Source organism: Ammospiza nelsoni, chromosome Z, assembly GCF_027579445.1.
Source record: "Ammospiza nelsoni isolate bAmmNel1 chromosome Z, bAmmNel1.pri, whole genome shotgun sequence".
NCBI lineage: Eukaryota > Metazoa > Chordata > Aves > Passeriformes > Passerellidae > Ammospiza > Ammospiza nelsoni.
This window is the reverse complement of record NC_080669.1, coordinates 37,847,694-37,864,303: the sequence shown is the minus strand read 5'-3', so window position 1 is coordinate 37,864,303 and position 16,610 is coordinate 37,847,694. Positions and strand designations below refer to the sequence as shown.

At 37.2% G+C, this 16,610-nt stretch overlaps 1 protein-coding gene across 2 annotated transcripts in view; it reads left to right on the top strand.

Annotated features, from left to right (window-relative positions):
• CCDC171 (coiled-coil domain containing 171) overlaps positions 1–16,610 on the top strand; it is a 150,475-nt gene that overhangs the window by 117,867 nt on the left and 15,998 nt on the right. The window contains exon 23 of one of the 2 annotated variants that reach the window (XM_059492458.1): positions 10,099–10,249. In XM_059492458.1, coding sequence (XP_059348441.1) covers positions 10,099–10,249 — 151 coding nt within the window. Of the gene's footprint in view, positions 1–10,098; positions 10,357–16,610 lie in introns of those variants that run through there. The other variant, XM_059492457.1, reaches the window with a different exon arrangement.

The following is a 16,610-nucleotide window of genomic DNA, read 5'->3' as shown; positions in this document are numbered from 1 at the left end:
AGTTTATATTCTCAAGTTTTTACACATGCTTCCAAAGACCACAGGATTGGGTTTTGAGCAGAGATTCCCCTACATGACAAAATGTGATGTTTGACTGGACCTTGGAAAAGGTCACTGTCCTAGATGCTCAATTTTTTCTGTCTTATTCCACATGAGACTTGCCACAAATTTTACTCCTTTGAGATATGGACTGTGGGATTGAATAAATCTTTTATGCCTAGAGGGCACATAGAATAGCAGTAAGCTGGTTGTCCCTGCTCAGATTTGGCAGGGAAAAGGACAAAAAAAAAAAAAAAAAGAGTATAAGAAGCAGTGCTAAAATGTCTCCAGAAGTTTTCCCAGGCTTCACCATTGTAATTGACAGATGTTCTGAAAATGGTAGAAATCATCTATAGTTTCTGGAGTTTGTAAGCTATGGAAGTGATTTCTCTGTTACCAACATTCATAGGCTCAATTTTCTCATAATTACTCATAAAACACCTTACTGCAAGTAGTGGCCCTACTCTGAAAAATGGATAAAAGAAATAGTGGTGAATTAACATCAGAAATAGTTCGAAAAATGCTACTCTCTCGGCTCTTTTTAAGTTAGGATGGCCTAAGTTAATTTAGGCCTTTCAGTTAGGATCCATGGATAAGAGCCATCTGCTTTTGTTTATCCACCATTAAGGTCACCACTCAAGTACATGATACTGTGATGCCAGCCATTACCAAATTCAGTAGAAAGATTAGAAAGGGCCTTCTCAATCTCATTACAACACTCCATGATATGGGATGTTTTACTTCTGATTCTATTACTGAAGGATACTTTATGCTTTCTAGGCAGACTTACCTCAACATTGCCTTTTCTCCTTACATAGTTGCTATAAGCATCCAGTTTTATAAATAGAATTCAGAAAGTCACTTTATATCTTATGCTTCTAAGGAATTGGATCTAGTTGTTGACTCTTGGCCAGACCAGGGAAATGGCCTTACTTGCCAGGCTCCCAACCTAATAATCCAAATCACATTCTGCAGTCTTATCATAAGTTCCCACTTACTGAAAAGGCACTTGGTGCATTTGCTAAAGACAAAGCAGAAAGTCATGTCTTCCAAAATAAGAGCTCTACCATCAGAAAAGTTCGTGTCTTCTTCTCTTTTGTTAAGGAAACTTCCCAGTCTGGCCATTCATGAGACTCTGGCAGAGACAATTCCCAACGTCAGAGGCTTTCACTGTTGGGAGTGAAGCCCTTCACAGTGGGTGGCTCCAGTGAGCTGATGGGTGCCCTGCTTGACTCCTCACACAGCCCACCCTCACATGCACTCAGACCAGTTTCCTCACAGGTCCCAGGTGTCCCATAGCAGTGTCTCACGTGTCTCAGTCCATAAAGCCATTTATTCACAGTGCAGTAACACAGAAACAGCTCGAGCTGGTCCCTCTGGGCAAGACCCCCAGCAAAGGAACCCCAGATCTTGTACAGCCTCAGTCTCCCCGCATGCAAGTCTTGCTCTTCTTCCTGAGTCATTAACTTCTGTCCCCACTCTCTGTTTCCATCCGCCTAGATGGTGTCACCAATCTCCTTTGTTATGCCAAAGGTAGGCAATTCCCAGCTCCTGATGTGTCTGTCACCATCCATTCACCTGGCTGCTTCATCCATATTCATACTCCCTGTTATCCTGAAATTTGGCAGTTCACAGGCTCCCACCCAGAGCTCAGATTACATCTCAATCTGTGGCTTGCTTGTCCAGCTAGCTGGGCCAGATGTATCACCCAGCTCTTTCAACCAAAGTTGCTGCTGTTCTAAGTGAAAAGCATTCCTACTTAGATTCTTGACCTCAGAGGCCAGACTTCAGTATAGGGGAGTCTCATTCATCCATCCACCGATTTTTAGCTTGTGTTGGTTGGGATATATACCTTTCTGAGCTGAGCTAATCTCTCATATGACAAATGGCAAAAAGACAGACAAACACAATCACTTTTTCCCAACAAGAGTTTTCTTCAGCTGTAAACCCATTGTTTTAGGAGTAAATATTCAGAGATGATAGGGATAATTTTATTTGATCTTCCTCAGATTATAGTGGTTAAAAGCAAACTTTGTGAAAAAATATTTTATTTATATAATACTAACCTTTAAGGATAGCAAATTTTCAAGCTCAGTGATGATGCCCCTTCTGTCAGACATTTACTTTGGAAAGAGGGTTGCTAATGTCTGTGCTCATTGTGAGATTTGGTATTAGGTATACTGTGTTTAAATTTCCTCCTCATCATTTGGAACAAAAGCTGTTGTCACTGAAATTTCTAATAAAACATTTTCATAGCAGAAATAACTCTTGAAAGCAAATGGATTACTGCTTTTTCCTGGACTGCCATCATGAATTTGTGTAATTAATTGGAAGCCAAAGTGAAAAACTTAATTTGTGATCCAACCAAACAGGTATACTTCAGAATTTTCTTGCAAAACTACAAAATATTGCTTTATGTAGGATTAAATACTTTTGTTGAATTAAAATGCAGTGCTACCATGAGCATTCTTAAGAAAAACAGAAGAAATGAAGCAAGTGTTTCATATAACTTTGCAGAGTTTTCTAGCCCCTAGGCTCTTTAGACTTGGGCATTCACCTAAAATCTGGTACAGGGATTAGGACTCAATAGTGAGTATTAATGTGTGAGCCATACAATCACAGTTGTCATATTGACTAAACCTGCTGGAAGAGACCTTGGTCTCTCTTAGTAAATGGCAACTAGATCATATACTATGCTCAGCTTTTTGTGTGGAAAATAAAAAGTGGATGCATTTCCCCTTTCTATCCATATGTAAAATATTTAATTAACTTTGAAAATGTTTTAATATACAATTTTAAAGCTCCTTCTTGTGGCTAGAAGGGAATAATCTATAGTACTTCATAGCTCTAGCCAAAATATTTAAGGAAATGTCTGTATGAGCTCAGATTTTTTTCTCTTGGAGTCAGCAACAGGCTTTTTCTACAGCAGTTAAAACTGAGTCGGTATTTTTTTCGCAAACATATTTCTTTTCTAAAAGTAATTGAAATCAGTCTTAGTTAAGAGAGTACTATTTAAAAGCAATGAAAAATAATATTCTAATTTTCAGTAAACTACTATCTTAGCAAATAGTTGAATTAGTTACTTATGATGGACAGTTTGTAGACAGCATTTCAAACAGCAGAAGAGTTTTTCAGATCTCATATTTACCTCACATTTACATTCCATGTGAAGTTGTTTTAGATTTTTCTACTTCACGATCTGATAGCTTAACACCTGCTTCTGTCCCCTCCTTGAAATGTTCTACACATTCACCCATAGTAAATCCATAGATTTTAAGCAATTGAGGCTTAGTGTTAAGGTAACATTTATTTATAAAAATGGGTTTGTTTATATAAGATATCCATATGTAAGATATGAGGAACAAGATGTCATTTTAAGGAATGAGAAAATGAGACTATGCTTTTTAAAATTTATTTTAGTAACATATATTCAGTTTTGGGAAGCAGAATTCTATACTTCAATATTTGTATGGTTTTTTCTGGTTCCAAGATGTCACTTCAATAGGCCAAAGGCAATACCATCAAGTTTCAGACAACTTGTACTTTACTTGACATTTCACGTGAATTTTGATGGGAAGTTTTGCTCTCTTCTTTCCCTCAACACTGATTGTGTGATTGGATACCATTGTGTTTTGTAGTAAGACTGCATCCGGACTTTTCTGTAGTAACTGTTGCTGTTTGGCTCTTCTCATCAGTGATAATGCATTATACTTGCATTAGGTAGATTTTCATGCTCACTTAAAATGTAGGCTTTATAGTAGTGTCAGTGACTACCCTTCTCTCTTTCATCCCTGTCTAGAATATACACTGCAAAAGAAGCTGATATACACTGAGAAGAAGACAGGATACCAGCCTGAAACTTCTTTCAGTTTCCATTTCTTTCTTACTAAAGTCACTTCCTTGAAAAATTCTAACCTTTCTTCACAAACTTACATATTCATTTTGAATCAAGACTCTAAGAGGATGGGAAGAGTGGTAGCATTTTCCCCATTTGTAGTTTAAATTACAAATTCTTTGGGGCCAGAATTGTTTCTCCTTTACATTTTGCATGCAACTATGCTTGACTTTGTGCAATAGACAGTGAGAATGGTCTTTGCATATAAAGACCAGGTCTTATTGGCCTTTAAAAATTGGTATTTCCTTAATTTTGTGAAGTGACAATTTTCTTGCTTATTCCAGAGTTATTTCTAAATAGTCAAGGCTGCAGGTAGCCAGTTCCTTTGCTATAAAATTCTCAGGATGCTTTCTGCCTGGTCATACCAACTAAACACATTTGTCTTAATTTATCAGTTTCTAAAAGATTGAGGTAATTTCTGAAAGTCTTACACTTTGGAATAATTTTCATGGCAATTGTTGTTATGCTCATCCACTGTGGTTTCCAGTAGAAGCACTTTCTCTAGCGTCGCTGTCAATTTCAATGCTCTCTTTCAATTTTCTTGTAGGAAGTCATGTCATTACCTCTTGCAGAGAATCTAGCCTTTTATTTAGAGCTTCATTCCCTTGGGGTATCTGCTGAGACCTACAGGGTAAAGTAATTGTTATTGAAGCGAAGGGGATAGAGTTAGGCCCCGTGTGTGGCACTGAGTCAGCTTTTGTTGGGGGAAAAAAAAGTTGTAACAAAACTGACCTGCTTTTTGGCACATTTAAATTGTGCATGCCACGCTTGAATGGAACTGAACAAAAAGTTTAGTGTTGAAATGAGATACAAGGAGAATAGATCATTAAAGAAGTGCCAAACAGCTGCAAAAGTGCAATTTTGCTGAATGCAGTTTCCCTTGAGGTTTTTTCCCCCCATTCCAGAGAAGCTGCTGTATTTATATCCTTCACTGATGCCACTAGATGTTTTGTACTATGGGTCAAGGCAGCCACGATGGATTTTCAAATGCTCAAATGTATGGGGAAAATTTATTGCAATAATTTCATCTCAAAATATAGCTCTCTTAAAGATATAATAATTATCCTGAAATCTTGTTTCTGAAAACAAAAACTAATTGATGTATGTTTTGTTTTCTGGACTCACTTTAATGAATCTTATGTATGTTAGTTCAAAGCAAGGCAGTAATGATACACATACAGAACCCCACTCTATGGAGTTTTGTTTTCTGCCAGTTGTTTTTGCCTGAATTCCACTTCAGCCAAACTCTGTACCAGGAATGAAATTCTCAGTCTTTTCAGATTCTTGTGTAAGTGGTTTGTTAATTTAGTTAGCCAGTGTTAATCTTTCATTCTTATGAAGTTCATTCATTATTCCCTCTCTTGTTCTTTTTTATCTTTTTGTATGCATAGTCCTGTGGTAATTTGCTATGTGCTAACACTGTTTAGTTGAATAATTCCTGAAAGAAGGGCCAAGCAGTCAAACATGAATTACAACTTTTCTGTATGTCTCTGGTTTTTAAAGTATGTTATATAAAGTAGATGGCCTTGTTATTCTGACTGCTCCATCTGATGTTACAAAGTCAATGCTTATATTGTCAGGCTGTTATTCTTTTTGACACCTTTTAATAAGCATCATTTCAGCACAGTAAACCTTCCTTTAGGTTTATTTCTTTCGAACATGAGATGCAGTTCTAGGATAACAGCATGCCAAATAAGTCCTGAGATAATGTAATAGCACTGATATGAAAATAAAGAAACTGATTTTTAATAAGTTAGTATTTTATTTGTAACTTTAGAGTAGTGGAAAACTTTAAATGGAAATTTTCATTAACTACAATTTGTAACTCATAATCAATATAATTTTTTTAAACTCTGTTCTCAATATCCAAACACCAAGCACAAGGGAGACAACATGTTTAGTGTTTTAGGTGGGAATTTAAAAGGCCGTTTTTATAATGTATGATAAATACATTAACACTTTGATGAGAAGTCTTCTGCTAATTTGCGTATGCTGATCTCTATTTCTTGTTGTATGTTTCTACTATAACTTCAATGAGAACAGCTAAAGTTTGAATAACCTTTGAATTTCAGAAATTAATTTTTTAAAAAGATTGGTTTTCTTTTTGTGTTTCCAATTTCTTGAAAATTGTTATGTAATTTGTCAGTATTAGCCATTTTTCACTTTAAATAAAGTATTTCAGATGAAATAATGCTTGAAATAAAGTACTGGAGATTGAAGTCTTTCAGTCTTGTAGATTTACAGGCAGCAATACATGGAAATGCAGTTTTATGGCATCTATAACACCATCCACCTGAAAATTACTGGCTATAGAAATGGTGTACAGAATTAGACAGTGACTGGTTATTCAAAAGTGCATGCATGGGCTGTTACAAAACATGGCTTTACATGTCCCCTGGAGAACTGTCCTAAGCTTAAGTGTTTTCAGTCCTTTTAAAGATTAATATAGGGAAAGAAAGCGTGACTTAAATGTTGCTCTTTTGCTCTGATGTTCACTGGTTTGTAGCTTATAAACAGCATCAACTTAGTTAATTTTATTTTTCTCTCAACTTTGGTTTCTCTTCCTCACCGACTTGTAGCCAAAGCCAAAACTTTTTATGCATACCCTCATATTACAGATGAGACCTCTGAAAGGTCATAAAGGCCTTCTTCCACTCAAAATCTTCAGAGGCCTTTTTTCTAATTGAGTAAAGATCTAAAGTTTAAAATACTTAGTTCCCTTATGATGTGACCTGATTTAAAAAAAAAAAAAACCCTGATTTTGCTCTCAAAGACAGTTAAAGTCTTAGGGACTCCTAAGATTCTCCCTCTTAGGGGTTTTCTGGATAGGGATACTGTTTTACAGCTACTGTTCAGTAGCTGTAAAAAAAGAGATTGTCAGAAGTATTTAGACTTAAAATTATCTGTCCATTGAAAGTTATACTTGAAAAGAGAATTTGGGCACTTTTGCACATTTTCTCCCTGGTCCAACATCTTCAGCCTAAAAGCATCCTTTTTCCATGCCAACTCTAAGAATATAGTTTTATCTTGTGAGTTGTAGCCAGTTGCCTGGGAATTAATGCCTCTGAAGTTTTCATGAAGCTGCCTGTGTCTTGTCTTAGTGCTGGAGCACAGGTCTCCTCTCACAGAAACTTTTGGATTAAAAGCACTCCTACCTTTTGCTTCTGCCATATCAGTACTATGTGACATAGGATGTTGATGTCATAATTGATATTGACATCCTCTATACATTAAAGCATTGAATGGAGTGAAAAGAAAGGAAAGAGATTGCTGTAAAAAACCCATTCAGCATCTGATTATTTCTTCTTTTTGTTTTTGATTATTGTGAAGCAATTATGTACAATTTTTGCTCTTAAAATTTGACAATCCTAGGTGAATTTCAGTCACTGGATTTGTGTTCAGTCTCTAGGATGACTTTGTACTAATCGCTGCATTTGCTTGAGGTTGGAAGGGACCTCTGATGGTCCTTTGGTCCAAGCCCCTTGCAAAAGCAAGGAGGAACACCTAGACCCAGTAATGTTTAAAATCAGTATTCTTCAACTCCACTGTTTCTGTGACCTCCTTAATTAAGTCTTCTCCCCCCTAACTTTCCTACAATTCTCATCTAAAAATGTTTTAGATTTCAGAATGAGTTGCAGTAATATTGGTTCCTGTAAGTCTGGGGATCACTATGTCTTGCCTTTCTGAACAGAAGTAATTTTCTGGTATGTGTTCTTGAAACATTTTGTGTGTAACTGAAGACAAATTTTTATTGTTTTATGGTCTGTTCTCAGTTTTAATGTCACACTATTACCAGCATATTCAAAATGAGAAGTGCTTGCTTAGATGCAGACCATGCAAAAGTGTACAAATGCCAAATTTTATGTTTTAAAAATTAATCAGGAGTGTTGCTGAAACATCTTATTGTTATGTATACTTAAAAACTATATATATATCTCTTACTGCTATGTGTACTTAAAAACAAAAGAAAGCACTCATTAGGAGGAGTGGAAGAAATTTCTGCAGAGCCAGGTTTGCATTCTGGGAAATTCTGTCATCTGACTTTCTTGAACAGAAACAGTTTCCAGAGCTGCAGATATATTTGTATCTGTAAAGTTCAAATAGGGATCTCATTTGAAATTCTGAACTATTACACAGATACCTTTAAGGTGTAGGTGACGGATATTATAACTTGCATGTGGCTGGGTTCTATGCCCATTCCTTGTGTATCGGGCTTAACAGTAACTTTTGAATTGTTGAAGACAGATCTCTCAATCTGTGACTGACATAAGTTTCTTAAAATCATTTGTGCGTTCCAGGGGCACATCTGAAAACCCAATATACTTGCCCTTCCCCATATGGCATTTAGAATAAGTATTCTTCATGCTCATGCCACCCCTGGAAGTGCTAAAAATAATTTAGGCAAGAAAGGCCTAAACTAACTCTGACTCTTTGCTAGGGAGTTGGGATATACTGGAAGGACTGTGTACAAATGGGTGCATAAATGCCGTCTTCCACATTCATAAGGAACCATTAGTAACTGCAAAACTACTTTCTTCTGGACTAAAAAGAAATCTAAGATATTAAAAAAATTGCTATGTGTGAAAATAAAAGTTTGCGAATACATTCTTTCCTAGATTTAAAATTTTAAAATTCATTAAATGAGAGAACAAATTAAATATCTGTGTAAGTCAGCAATGAATTAAATAATGCTGTTTCAGATAACTGCATGGCCTTAGAGTACCTGTGGAGATGTAGGATGAAGCTGTATGACTTAGCGGCTTCACTACCTTTGTAGTAGCAGAGGTAAAAGGATGAAGTTAAGGAAATGTCTCTACATTCTAGTTCAGTGAAACCTTTAAATATCATGTGTGAAAGGAACACATGAGATTCTTTCTATGAGATATGAGACACAGCTTGTTATGCAGTGGGTCACAGGCCCAAGTAATAGTCCTATTTCAACACGTCTGATTTTTAATGTGTGGGCTGTTGCCATTTGAAGACTCTCAGGCAGTATTATGTGGCGTGAGATATATCCCCACTCCTTCTTGGTATTGTTTCTGAATAGATGCAGCATTTTAGTTGTGTTGAATGTGAAATAAAAAAAAATTAAAAGCAGGACTAGAGTTGACAGTGGCAGGCTTACAGAGCTATGTGAATACACTATCAGGGTTAGAACCATAGCATTTAAAACATTTTGGATATTTTTTTCTGATAAGAAAAGATAGGGTGGTGTTGACTTGCCATAGCAGTTTTCTACACTTAACAATAAAATAACCTGATAGATTTCAGTGGTTACCTTTATTCTGAAAAGCAGCAGTGTGTTTGAGAACAAGGAAAGGAAAACAGTTAAAAACAGTTAACTTAGTGAATGTCTGGTTGTGGTACCATAGTTTATAAGTCTGTACTACAGACATATTCAGAAAGCCAATTTTATTTTATCTGTTATATGTTCTTACAGTTGCAGCTTGCTATGGCTCATTTCAAAGGGGAAAACTGTAACTTACAAAATGTGATTAACCAGTTGTAAAGACCAATAATCTCAAAAGTGTTAGACTCTTTAGAATATATAAAGTTACCACTATTGTCAAATCATTTGTTCTCTCTTGTGCTGATAACTTTATTATCAGTCTGATCAATATTACACAATTGGGACAGTCTTACACTATATATGTGAAAACAATTATATTTTCCCTGCTATACTGTAATTAGATTATTTGCTTCCAGAGATCTGTAGCTTTACAGTATTTCTTTTGTTTCTGACAAATTAATTTTCTTAACATGAATTGGGAGGACTAATTTTGAAAGTATGAAAAATCACCTAAAATTGTGTAGTGAATCTTTATAAACAAATTGCATGTTCACCGAGCTTTGTAGTTAAATAAAATAAAAAATAGTATCAACTGTTCAGTGCAGTACTGCATGTTTGAAAATAGCTCACTTTGTAATTGGAGTACACAGTCATTTGCTTTTCCTCAAAGCTATCAATATTTCAGATTTTTGAAGAAGTAGAAAATCTCATGTTCGACCTCTGGTTAAGTCCTTACTTACAACCTAAGTGCCTGGTTTACAACTTTTGTTTGATTTTTCCAATTAATAAAAATTAGATCTTCTCTAATGATATATGCTACTTGGCATTTAAGTATAGCTTGTCTGGCACTAAAGATTTGCTTTACTTTTTAAAGGCTGTAATTCAAAGTTTCATGGAAGTCTACCAACTTGCAGTTTCCAGAGTTGAAATATTAGTGAGAGAAGCAGAATCTTTTCAGCTTGACACTGCAGCCCTAAAGTCCAGGCTCCAAACTGCTAGTCTTCATAAAAGGGACCTTACAAGTGGTAAGTGTTCTTTTCAAGCAATTTTTGTCTTACCAGTGTGGCTTCTTACGCAGCATCTCTCTTCATGCTGTATAGTTTCTGTAGGGGAAATACAGTAATATTTATGTATAAATGTAATAGAGCAATAAAACCAGTGTGAATAGAAACTTTTTCTGAAGAGAAATTGAATGGTAAAAGTTAACACAGGGTTTAATTTTTGCTACCGTATCTTCTACAAGGACCTGTTCACATGCTAGAAAAGTACACATTGTGAATTTTACCCGTACAGTAATAGTTGAACTTTGGACCTGTAGAATTTTACATCTAGAGATGTTGGATGTTAAACCAGAATGTTATTAGCTTCATGTAATCAAAGTGTTTCTTAGGAGATCTGAATTATTTTTAGACAATTGTGGTTATGAATGATACTTCTCAGTAAATTTACAAAGTTAATTTCAAAAAATAATTTCTGGTCTAAAAATATTGTTGCCCACAAACTGCTTGGATATGTGTAAGGGTAATAAGGTCAGCCTTCAGATTTGATATCTGTCTCTAGGGGAATTACTAAATGCAGATTTATTTGTGTCACACAGTCCAGAGGCCAGGCACATAAACTGTCATAAATATGTAGCCAAGTATCTCTGGAGTGAGACTGTGTAGGATGTGAAACACTCAGTGTATTTCTCCCCATCTCTTCTTAGTTTTCCACAGAGGATAAAGGAGAAGGCTTTAGAGTTCATTTTATTGGTGGTGGTTGTTGTTCTTCTTCTTCCCTTCCTACTGTCTTTTCTTTTAGTCTTGTGTAGTAAATGGCCATAAAGAAAATGAGTATTGTTTGTCTTTCTTTTTGAAACAGGAGACCTGTAAGAAGAGAGCTGTCGCAATGCAAATGACACAAATACTGTAGCAAACATATAGGGAAAGGCTGTGACTGTGGCTTTGGTTCTTTCCAACAGAATTATATTAATTTCTCATCCTACTTCTAACAACACTATGGGAAATTACTGCAAATATAAACTCTGTTAATCGATGCTGAATTTGAGTTTTAACATCTTGAGGTGACAATTGTTGAATGAAAACTTTGTTTATTTCTGATTACACAGCCTTTCTAAGAAATGAAATGACTTCACTGAAATTGGTTTTTTCCTCTTCCAACCAGACTCTTTTGATGTCTTCTGCTATGTTTATGTGTGTCCTGCTGAGCCTGTGCCCAATGTAATTGGACTTTTCCTTTGCCTGTTATGGTTGTTTTTGACCACTTGTTTACTACAGATTGGGAAGTCTGCCAAACTTGCAGCAAGGTTTGCTTTCATTTGCATTGAGAGGGCTTTTAACAAAGATTATGCTAGTCCTGTCTATGAAGGGCTTTGCAGTGGCCTGATACATTACAGTGAAAACCAGCTCTTGGATGTTTGTGTAAATGCAGTGTTTTTAAAGTAGTTTGTATCTGCATGCAGTGCCAATGTAAAGATTGCATTGTGGAGGGATCTCTTAGCCCTCTGGGGAGAACAGTAGTTCTTCCTTTAGATGAAGTTTAATTTGAATCTAGGCCTAAGCATTAATATGAAATGTTTTAAAATTTTAATGTAAAAGTGAAAACATTCAGAATGAGAGTCTCAAGTTGCCATGAAAAAGTGATTATGGTATATTTTGTAGTATCTGGGTTTTCTGTAAATTTGTCCCTAATATTTGTAAAAGTTGCATTAAGCATGAATTTTAATAACTTAAGGCAGCACAGCTTTGCAGTGTGACTTAGATTTTAAACGTTGTAGTTGATACTGTTTTGGTTTGATTTTGAGGAAGTTCACTGAATTGCTTTCTCTAGTGAAAAAAGTAGAACAGATTTTTTTCCTTATTTTAAATGAAAGGGAGCAATGACTTCTTGAGTACATATGTGGTTTCAAAATTAGACTAGCTGTGTTAGTTTTAATTCACTGTCTTCAATCATATTTCCATTGCAGACAAAATTTTACATGGAGGTGGCAAACATAGCAGTTGGACTGTATTGGTTGCAGGCCTTTGTATGACATATGTTTGTGTTTCCTGAAGAGTAACTACTGCTCAGTGCTGAAATACATTTTTTAAATCTTACAGTTGTGTATCATGTGTGGACTCTTACTTTATCAAATTGGGATTTATCTCACATGTCGTGGCTGTTTCTTGAAGTCTTTTATGCTAGTCGCTTAAGGATCTTGCCCTGTCTTACATTGCATGCAAGTTTGGCCCATCCATGAACATTGATATTTTCCATGCTTATTGCTTTCCTAATTGACTGGTTTCTACTGAAATTTCGTAACTATGTCACCTTTCTTTCTATTCACACCACTTCTCTCTTCTGCTGCTTTGGGTTTTGCTAATAATTTTAAAAACAAAATTGATGGCATGAGGCAAAATTGGTGATTCTAACTCTTCATCTTTTATCTCAGACTCCGAATTGACATCTCCATCCTCCAGTCCATTTCTAGTCCAAGCACTTTCCTTCTAGTCAACAGAGTTTAGATTCTGAGATTGCTATATGTGGTCATGCTAATGCCAACAGAGGGGAACGAGAAGGGATGTGATTATGATGGACAGAGGTGAGATAAACACTGGAAACATTGCTTATAGGGAAGAGAATTATGTAGGGAGAAGTGAAGTCAGTGGCAGAATGTCTCTGTAGTCTTCATTAGTGCCCAGTTATCTATCAGTCGTACTTGTCTTTGATGATTCTGACTCTGTGGAGAAAAGGCCCTGTGCATTTTTAAATCTTGCAACTCTTTAAAATTCAGTATGGCTGAAAAACAGCTTAGGTTTTCTACCTGTCTTCCTTTCTTCTTCTTTCCTTCCTTCTGCTCCCCCTCCCTTCCTCCTCCCCTCTCCCTGCCCTCCCCCCCCACCTTTTTCTATTGTTCTCTATTCCTGAGGGTTCTTGGTTGGCTGGTTTCAGTTTTTTTAACTTCTTCTGATTTTTTGTTTGTTACCAACTGCTTCTGAAATTTCCCTTTCATTTCTAAAATGTTCCTTTTTTTTCTTCTATTAGGAAACTATCAACATTTTGTAATAGTCCTTCCTGCCTATTTCTTGTTTAGAAACATCCAGTAATATAAATATCATGAACTGGACTGTGCTGAATTCTACTGTCTTTATTAATTTTTATTCTTCTTCAGATACATTGCTTTATTATTATACTTGCACATTCTTTCAGAGTTGCAGTAATAAGTAGACCTTGAACTAAGAGCTTAGAAGTGCTTTATTGTGCAGTAGTGCAGTCATAGGCAGTTTCTTTGTGGGTGCTGCATGGCAATGTGTCTTCATATTTAGTCACATGGCAGGTATTTTAATCCATGGTATCCAAGGGGCTTTTGCTGCAAGTGCAGGGTTGCAGGGTGTGGATGCAGTGACACTCTCTTTTCCAGGGTGACTGGACACATTGAAGGAACAGTGAACAGAATTCAGTTCATTATAAAATGTTTTCAGAAAGTCTTCTTGTAGCTTCCAGCCCTAAGATTTTATACCTGATGTCAGTACTTGTGTCAGAAGTTGAAGAATGTACAATAATCTGGTTTCAGTTCTGGTAAACAAAAGAAGTTACTTTTGTGCTTCTTGTCAGGTGCTTCTCTGAACCTGCATGGGCACTGATCTGGTGATACTCTCCTTTTTCTGTTTTCATCTCAGAATCAAAGGAGAATAAAAAATGAAGAGCAAAATACAGTAATTTCTAAAGATTATGAAGAGAGAAAAGCTTTGTGTGTACTGGAGAAATGGAAATTGGGGGACCCAAAAAGACAACTTTATTTGAAAGGGGGAGAAAGTGAGTTTCAGATGGATGAGAAGGGTGAAGTAAAGACGTCTGTAAATGTACTAGAATTCCCTAACTCTGAAAACAACTGTTGTCTTTTGATGCTCCTAGCTGACATGAAAGTAAAGTCACTCATTGGTTTAATGTGGCTATATTTTTGTGTCATATCTTTTTCACCACAGTTGTGTTTGTGTCTATCCTTTGTCTAGAAATGTCTAGTGATATCACTTAAAGTATTGAAAACACAGAAATGGTGCCTTTTGTTGAGGTGAGAGAAGCAGGCAGAATGATCTTTTGCATGAATAGGATGTATTTGTTTTTAAGATCCTAGTGATTGACATATCGTTTCATACTTCTGTGTTGAAAAATGCATTAAGCAAGATGTACACTTTCCTCCCTACTCAAAGCAATCAGCACTCAGTTCTCATGATCTACATGAAACCCTATTTATAGATGATAGAGAGAAAAGAAATATTTAAAACTCAAACTTATCAGCTAACTATTTCCTGACATTTTCTCCCTACTTAACCAGGCTGATCTGGGCAATGGTTTTACATATCTTTCCCCCATATACTTTGTTTCCTTGTCACCAGTTCAATCTGTTATGGCTAAGACCTGCATCTAACAAGGATGCATTGTCCTAAATATAGAATTATGAGGATGGAACTAGAGAGAAAAAAAATCCTAACTATTTACCTGTTCTCTTGCTGCATAAAGGAAAGGTATTTATCAGTGTCATGTTAAATGTCAGAGCCTTATTTCTGATGTAGCTGGAGGAATTCTTCCCAGATGTTGCAAGAAGGACCTACCTAGGTCCTGAATGAACACTCTCTGTTGTGGTTTGACATGACAAAGATGCCAGGCACCCACAAAAGTCTCTCACTCACTCTTCCCTACCACAGAGGAGAGGAGAGAGGGCAGAAGAGAGAAAAATTTAATGAAGGATTCATTGGTTGAGATAAGGACTGGGAGAAAACACTCCAGGGACAAAACAGGTTCAACTTAAAGGTAAAACATGAATCTATTACTAACAGAGTCAGAAGAGGATAATAAGAAGTAAAATAGGCACTTAAAAACACATTTTCTTCCCCCACCCCTCCCTCCTTCCCACCAAGAGTGCAGGGAGACCGGGCATGGGGGTTTGGTCAGTTTGTCACCCCGGATCTTCCACTGCTGAGGGAGAGGAGTCCTTACTCTGCTGCACCATGGGGTCCCTCCCACAGGGGAAAGTTCTCCATGCACTTCCCCAATGTGGCTCCAATCTCACGAGCAGCAGCCCTATCAAAGCTGCTGCAATGTGAGTCCCTCCCACAGGCACACAGTCCTCCCAAATGTGAGTCCCTCCCACAGGCACACAGTCCTCCCAAAACTGCTGTGGCGTGGGTCACTCTTCCTGGATGCAGTCCTCCAAGGACAGGCTGCTCCACCCTGGAGGCAGGGGCCCACTCTCTCCACCAGGTCTCCCAGTGGATCACAGCCCCCTCCAGACATCTGCGTGCTCCAGCATGGGCACATCCCCCAAGGGCTGTGGTGGATCTCTGCATCCCCTGTGGGTCCCCAAGGGCTGTGGGTGGATCTCTGCATCTCCCATGGATCCCCAAGGGCTGCAGGGGCACAGCTGCTTCACCACGGTCTCACTACGGCCTGCAGAAGAACCTCAGCTCTGGTGCCTGGAACCTTGGTGTCACCATGTTTTTTTCCTCACATGTTCTCATCTTCTCCTCTTCTCTGGCTACGAAAAAAACTGCACCTCACTTTGTTTTGATTTTCTTCTTAAATATGTTATCACAGAGGTGTTACCAACCCCTCTCATTAGCCCAGCTTTGGCCAGCAGCATGTCCATCTTCAGAGCCATCCGGGATTGGCTCTGCCAGACATGGTGGAAGCTTCAGCAGCTTCTCACAGGAGCCGGCTTTGTGGCCTCTCTCTTCTACCAGAAACCAGGCTGTGGAAAACCAACAGTCTCCTTGGCTTTTTCACTACCTCACATAGTCTTATGCGCATTTGAATTTGTTTCATGAAAGAGTTGGAGATACTGGTTTTTAAATTGCCTTGCAGATAGTAATTAGACTTACTATTTTTCTTACTGAGTTGATGTGTTTTCCTGGAAATAGTTTTGGGCAGAATTCAATAAATATGGACCTTAATAATCATAACTTTGCTCAGTATTGTTACTTACCAGTGTTTAGTTGCTGTGGAACATGTGAATGTTCCTGAAGTGATAGTAAGTAAAGAAAAATATGACAGGCCCACAAGGAAAATTTCCTGACTATTGAGATGGTCATAAACATCAAAGTGTGGAAATATCAGAAAAGTGAAAATAGAAGTTCATAAGATTTACTAAGTTTAATGTCTCTGTAAGACTGAATCCACCAGTAATATCTTCCTGAAATTGATTTTATTGAAATATTTGCATTTATTTCCTGACTTTAAGTAATTTGGCATCACTTTGTGAGAAATTACTCTCACTTTCAAAGGGTTATTAAACCTTAAAAAAATACAGCAAAGGACTGAATAAGGAAAAAGGACAGCACACTGGGATTTCGTCATCAGCTGCTGAACTCGTCCATAAAAATGGGAGTTGCATCAGGCAGTGCTGACTCC